We start from the raw sequence: 7500 nt of genomic DNA, 5'->3' as shown, positions 1-7500 counted from the left end.
GGAGAGAGAGAGACTGGGAGTGGGGAGAGAGAGAGAGTGTGTGTTTGTGAGCCTGGTTGTGATTAAGCATCTCAGGCCTCATCCACAAACACCAATTATACAGCGAGGAGCTGCAGCTCTCGTAGCCAGATAGGTGACTCAACCAGAACTGGTTGAGAATAAGGTGACGACATAATAAGGTGCCGAGACAGAAAATAGGCCATCCCAGAAGACAAGGAGAACATGTTTCACCCCATTGAGTTTGTATTGTGGTTAGAGAGTCACCTACAGGCCTAATGTTTCCTCTGTCTAGTCTATCTGAGACTGTTAATCCCTTTGCCATAGCAACGCAAAGTTCAATTTAATCGTCCCATTATTACTCGTGACCCCTTGATTATTGGACTGGCCCATATTGTAATTTGGGTTTATTGGACTATTACTTCTCCGATTCCAAATCAACGTGTTTGACTTGCTTCCCTGACAAAGTCCCCCTGTAAAAGTCATTTTTAAACCGTGATCCGATGAACAATGCTCAATCAGACCTTTTCAAATGCAGAAGTCTGAATTCTTGCTTTCAAAGTATAATATGATTCTCTGCCCAACTTCTTCACAGCAAGCATCCTTGTTCCTCTTCCTCAAATGGTGAGATTCATCTTGGCTCAGCTGAGTTGACCTGCATTAGCATCTCACCAGTCATAGACTGTCAGTATGTATGGCTGTGGTAGAACCATATGACTGTATAGCATGTCAAACTGTGTACATTGTGGTGTCTTGCTGTGGGGGTAAGTGGGAGAATAATGGTAGCAGCACTCTGGAACAGACAGATATCAGCTTCATTAGAAGTGTTTAACATTGCGGAAGCTCTCTGTAGAGGGGAGCCTTTGATGTTAGCGCTCATCACTTTTCTTTGCAGTAATTACATGTGCAGTTTTCACCCCGGCTCAGTGAAACCCTATCCTGCTATCTCTCTCACTCTGCCTCAGACCCCGCTCTCCTCTTTGTCCTTTTCCCCAGAGTTTGTTGATTGATTAATGAGAGATAGGGTTTAGACGAGAGGGACAGGGGGTGTTTGTGTGTGTTTGTGGTGTGTTTGTGTGTGTGTTTGTGTGTGTGTGTGTGTGGTGTGTGGTGTGTGTGTGTGTGTGTGAGGAGACAGAGAGACAGAGANTCTTGCTTTCAAAGTATAATATGATTCTCTGCCCAACTTCTTCACAGCAAGCATCCTGTTTCCTCTTCCTCAAATGGTGTGAGATTCATCTTGGGCTCAGCTTGAGTACCTGCATTAGCATCTCACCAGTCATAGACTGTCAGTATGCTAATGGCTGTGGTAGAACCCATATGACTGTTAGCATGTCAACTGTGTACATTGTGGTGTCTTGCTGTGGGGGTAAGTGGGAGAATAATGGTAGCAGCACTCTGGAACAGACAGATATCAGCTTCATTAGAAGTGTTTAACATTGCGGAAGCTCTCTGTAGAGGGGAGCCTTTGATGTTAGCGCTCATCACTTTTCTTTGCAGTAATTACATGTGCAGTTTTCACCCCGGCTCAGTGAAACCCTATCCTGCTATCTCTCTCACTCTGCCTCAGACCCCTCTCTCCTCTTTGTCCTTTTCCCCAGAGTTTGTTGATTGATTAATGAGAGATAGGGTTTAGACGGAGGGACAGGGGTGTGTTTGTGTGTGTTTGTGTGTGTGTTTGTGTGTGTGTTTGTGTGTGTGTGTGTGTGTGTGTGTGTGTGTGTGTGTGTGTGTGAGAGAGACAGAGAGACAGAGAGAGACAGAGAGAGACAGAGAGACAGAGAGACAGAGAGACAGAGAGAGAGAGAGAGAGAGAGAGAGAGAGAGAGAGAGAGAGAGAGAGAGAGAGAGAGAGACTAACTACACTGGAGGGGATAAAGTGGATTCGGCTTCAGTCAGAGCCCATGCCTCTCAGGGTCATTATGGTTACCAGCGTTAAGGAATTAAACAATCGATGCCTTGTCAGACTGCAAGAGAAACTAATGGCGTCTGTTCTGGCCTAGTGCCATCACTGTAGAGGGATCGAGATAGAGAGGGGGAGTGAGGGTGGGAAGGATGGAGAGAGGAAGAGAGATAGGGTTGGTGGGAGAGGAGGTAGAGAGAGATGGAGAGAAAGTCGGGAGAGACAGGCAGAGAGAGAGGGCTGTGATGTCTAATGTCACTGTGGTTGTCTCTGCAGTCAGCCAACAATGGGATCACACAGCAGCTGTATTGTTTAGTGTGAACAGCAATCAGCCTTAGTAGCCCTCATTTAGTAGCCCTCATTTAGTAGCCCTCATTTAGTAGCCCTCATTTAGTAGCCCTCATTTAGTAGCCCTCATTTAGTAGCCCTCATTTAGTAGCCCTCATTTAGTAGCCCTCATTTAGTAGCCCTCAGCTTTTCCAACAAAAGCTGTCAAAGAGAAAAACACAATGCACGTGTGGGTGTTGTCAACCCAGAGCAACCGTGGGCAATGTACTCACTCACATTTACTGGGGATGGGCTATGCTTAACTTAATGGCAAGTCATCAACCTTCTGCGGGAGTTCAGATATTTGCTCTGACCATCACTTTTGGTCTGTTGTCTGTTGAATAGACACCCTAATCAGATAGTAGGCCTTATAAATATTGAAATGATAAAAGCAGAGACAAATGGCAGGTATGTGCTGTATGCAAAAATCGCTGAAGTTGGAGACTTTTATCTCCCTCACCAACTTCAAACATCAGCTATCTGAGCAGCTAACCGATCGCTGCAGCTGTACATAGTCTATTGGTAAATAGCCCACCCTTTTCACCTACCTCATCCCCATACTGTTTTTATTTATTTACTTTTCTGCTCTTTTGCACACCAATATCTCTACCTGTACATGACCATCTGATCTTTTATCACTCCAGTGTTAATCTGCAAAATTGTAATTATTTGCCTACCTCCTCATGCCTTTTGCACACATTGTATATAGACCCCCCCTTTGTTTTCTACTGTGTTATTGACTTGTTAATTGTTTACTCCATGTGTAACTCTTTGTTGTATGCTCACACTGCTATGCTTTATCTTGGCCAGGTCGCAGTTGCAAATGAGAACTTGTTCTCAATTAGCCTACCTAGTTAAATAAAGGTGAAATATTTTTTTTTTTTTTTAAACACTTGCATTACTAATCCCTCTAACGTCACCTCCTCTCTGTGTTGTGTTCAGGAAGGACCAGCACCTGCTGTCCAGTGTGAACTGCTGGTACCTGGTACTGAATCAGACCAGGAGAGAGAGCAGGGACCACGCCACCCTCAATGACATCTATACCAACAACGTTATCGTCCGCCTCGCCCAGATCAGCGAGGACGTAATCCGCCTCTTCAAGAAGGTCAGTTAATACGTCAGTCATCCCTCTGTCCGTCCGTCTGTCTGTCCCTCTGTTTACACCTTTCCTTATCACCAGTGCCCATGTGGTCAGAGGCAAAGATACAAAAGAGCTCTGGATTTTTGTGTGAGTTTGCTGAGCAGTAATGGACAGCATGTGGATGGATCTTTCTCTAAGATCGTGATCATACACAATTAATACCAGGCCTCATAGTTTTTTTGGGTTAGAACCGCATTCAAACCAGCTTTCAAACCAGGGCTTTTGAAAAGAGTCTGAAAGAAAGCAATTTGCCTTCATCCTTTCCGTACACCAACTTCGGTGTACAGATTGATGGTAGGTTACCGTGAGACTGTGAGCAGCTACATTACCAGCTGACCTGTGTGTCAGCACATTGTATATACCTCCGTCTGTTCCATGTGACCTGTGTGTCAGCACATTGTATACCTGTGTCTGTTCCATGTGACCTGTGTGTCAGCACATTGTATACCTCCGTCTGTTCCATGTGACCTGTGTGTTAGCACATTGTATATACCTCTGTCTGTTCCATGTGACCTGTGTGTCAGCACATTGTATATACCTCTGTCTGTTCCATGTGACCTGTGTGTCAGCACATTGTATATACCTCTGTCTGTTCCATGTGACCTGTGTGTCAGCACATTGTATACCTGTGTCTGTTCCATGTGACCTGTGTGTCAGCACATTGTATACCTCCGTCTGTTCCATGTGACCTGTGTGTCAGCACATTGTATACCTGTGTCTGTTCCATGTGACCTGTGTGTCAGCACATTATATACCTCCGTCTGTTCCATGTGACCTGTGTGTCAGCACATTGTATACCTCCATCTGTTCCATGTGACCTGTGTGTCAGCACATTGTATACCTGTGTCTGTTCCATGTGACCTGTGTGTCAGCACATTGTATACCTCCGTCTGTTCCATGTGACCTGTGTGTCAGCACATTGTATACCTCCGTCTGTTCCATGTGACCTGTGTGTCAGCACATTGTATACCTCCGTCTGTTCCATGTGACCTGTGTGTCAGCACATTGTATACCTGTGTCTGTTCCATGTGACCTGTGTGTCAGCACATTGTATACCTGTGTCTGTTCCATGTGACCTGTGTGTCAGCACATTGTATACCTCCGTCTGTTCCATGTGACCTGTGTGTCAGCACATTGTATACCTCCATCTGTTCCATGTGACCTGTGTGTCAGCACATTGTATATACCTCCATCTGTTCCATGTGGCCTGTGTGTCAGCACATTGTATATACCTCTGTCTGTTCCATGTGACCTGTGTGTCAGCACATTGTATACCTCCGTTTGTTCCATGTGACCTGTGTGTCAGCACATTGTATACCTGTGTCTGTTCCATGTGACCTGTGTGTCAGCACATTGTATACCTGTGTCTGTTCCATGTGACCTGTGTGTCAGCACATTGTATACACCTCCGTCTGTTCCATGTGACCTGTGTGTCAGCACATTGTATACCTCCGTCTGTTCCATGTGACCTGTGTGTCAGCACATTGTATATACCTGCGTCTGTTCCATGTGACCTGTGTGTCAGCACATTGTATATACCTCCGTCTGTTCCATGTGACCTGTGTGTCAGCACATTGTATATACCTCCGTCTGTTCCATGTGACCTGTGTGTCAGCACATTGTATACCTCCGTCTGTTCCATGTGACCTGTGTGTCAGCACATTGTATATACCTCCGTCTGTTCCATGTGACCTGTGTGTCAGCACATTGTATATACCTCCGTCTGTTCCATGTGACCTGTGTGTCAGCACATTGTATATACCTCCGTCTGTTCCATGTGACCTGTGTGTCAGCACATTGTATACCTCCGTCTGTTCCATGTGACCTGTGTGTCAGCACATTGTATACCTCTGTCTGTTCCATGTGACCTGTGTGTCAGCACATTGTATATACCTCCGTCTGTTCCATGTGACCTGTGTGTCAGCACATTGTATATACCTCCGTCGGTTCCATGTGGCCTGTGGAGTAGTAGTAGAGTAGCAGGGTCGAGGTAGAGCAGGCTAGGGTACCCTCCTGACCCCCTAACCTCCATGGTCCCCTAATCCCCCTGGGCCTCTACCTGTTGTGAGCAGCGTCTTGCCCTGTGTCAGCAGAGATGACTGAGGTCTAACCCACACACCAGACCCCTGTTTACACCTGGCAGGACTTCCTGGAGTTGAGACCCAGCCCGCACTGCCATCCTCCATTCACACACTACTGTGCATGTGTGTGTGTGTGTGTCGGCAGGAATGTGAATGGGGGGAAAAGCAACACTGTAGAGAGCACCTGCCAGGGATGAAAACAGAACAACACAGCCTCCTGCCAGTCAGTGAAGTGTCCTCAAGTAGCTTTTCCTCTGGCTGGTAACATGAATGGAGCTATGTGCGCTCGCTGGCAGGCCTAGAGGTGACAATGAATAACATGTAAAAGAAATATGCTGCGTAGTTTTGTAGCTGTCAAGCAAATGAATGGAGGAGAGAGCTGAGTAGGCTACAAGTGAATCAAGCAGCCCATGAAAGAAAGACCCAGGGATGCCCAAGATTTCTGATATCCAGACAGTCATGAATCAATACTCCATAGATAGTGCCATTTTCATGCGATCTGACCTTTGACTTGACCAGGCCTTTTCTAGACCTGATCTGTCCAGGGAAAAAGACACAGGTCTTTGTTGTAGTATCTTTCCTCAGTGAGGTGTTCTCTGTTGGAGGTTTAGTAGCCTCTGAGTCCGTGGAAGGTCAATTGAATTACTCTTGCGTGTCGTAGCACACACCTTCTTTGACACTCATTATTTTCCATAGAACGCACAGCCTCTCATTGATTATCCCTTATGTATATCACCGGTATGACAAAAAAATAAAAATGTTTGCCTAGTCGGCTCAGGGATACAAACCAGCAACCTTTTAGTTACTGGTCCATCATTGTTAACTGCTAGGCTACCCGGGTGTGGTATAGGCTACGGTATAGGCTGCTATATGACACCCCCTTGTGCATTATTGCTTAATTAAAGCACCCATGTCGAGCTATGGCTCAGTCGAGAACTGCAAAGTCTCAGTGGGTTGCAGAGTTCAGAATCCGGTCAAGACAAATGGAACAAACAGTAGAATCAGGCTGCACTGTGTTCTTCCTCCTTTCTTTAGAGAGAAGAGAGTATTTCATGAATGTATTATTTGTAGGCCAGCACAATCTGACTTGTCACATCTATATTCTTACTGTGTGTTGCATCAGGATTGTCCACTCCCTGCTCTGCTCCACATTGTCTCCCTCTGCAGTGTTTGACATCCGAGCCACCATGCATACAAATGTCATTCAACTGCTGCCAGGAGACTTTCACATATTTCTTATCACGTTCAAGCCAAGGCTCTTTCATATCTGATTTAACAGGGCATGTTCCCTATACAGTCGTGGCCAAAAGTTTTGAGAATGACACAAATATTAATTTTCACAAAGTCTGCTGCCTCAGTTTGTACGATGGCAATTTGCATATACTCCAGAATGTTATGAAGAGTGAACAGCTAATTGTAATTAATTGCAAAGTCCCTTTTTGCCATGCAAATGAACTGAATCCCAAAAAACATTTCCACTGCAGCCCTGCCACAAAAGGACCAGCTGACATCATGTCAGGGATTCTCTCGTTAACACAGGTGTGAGTGTTGACGAGGACAAGGCTGGAGATCACTCTGTCATGCTGATTGAGTTCGAATAACTGACTGGTAGCTTCAAAATGAGGGTGGTGCTTGGAATCATTGTTATTCCTAGGTCTATCATGGTTACCTGCAAGGAAACATGTGCCGTCTTCATTGCTTTGCACAAAAAGGGCTTCACAGGCAAGGATATTGCTGCCAGTAAGATTGCACCTAAATCAACCACTTATCGGATCATCAAGAACTTCAAGGAGACGGCCCAAGAAAGTCCAGCAAGTGCCAGGACCGTCTTCTAAAGTTGATTCAGCTGCGGGATCGGGGCACCACCAGTACAGAGCTTGCTCAGGAATGGCAGCAGGCAGGTGTTAGTGCATCTGCACGCACAGTGAGGCGAAGACTTTTGGAGGATGGCCTGGTGTCAAGAAGGGCAGCAAAGAAGCCACTTCTCTCCAGGAAAAACATCAGGGACAGACTGATATTCTGCAAAAGGTACAGGGATTGGACTGCTGAGG

At 45.9% G+C, this 7500-nt stretch overlaps 1 protein-coding gene across 3 annotated transcripts in view; it reads left to right on the top strand.

The window, feature by feature from the left end:
- The window catches only part of srgap3 (SLIT-ROBO Rho GTPase activating protein 3), a 122929-nt gene that overhangs the window by 57606 nt on the left and 57823 nt on the right, over window positions 1-7500 (top strand). For all 3 annotated transcript variants that reach the window (XR_004210048.1, XM_031825238.1, XM_020483521.2), the window contains exon 3: window positions 3170-3332. Coding sequence is in view for 2 of the 3 variants with exons in the window: in XM_031825238.1 (XP_031681098.1) it covers window positions 3170-3332 (163 nt within the window). In the remaining variant the exon portion in view is untranslated. The remainder of the gene's footprint in view (window positions 1-3169; window positions 3333-7500) is intronic.

Source organism: Oncorhynchus kisutch, linkage group LG5 (genome assembly GCF_002021735.2).
Source record: "Oncorhynchus kisutch isolate 150728-3 linkage group LG5, Okis_V2, whole genome shotgun sequence".
Lineage (NCBI taxonomy): Eukaryota > Metazoa > Chordata > Actinopteri > Salmoniformes > Salmonidae > Oncorhynchus > Oncorhynchus kisutch.
Note: the sequence above shows the minus strand (reverse complement) of the source record. Positions and strands in the feature narration are given on the sequence as shown.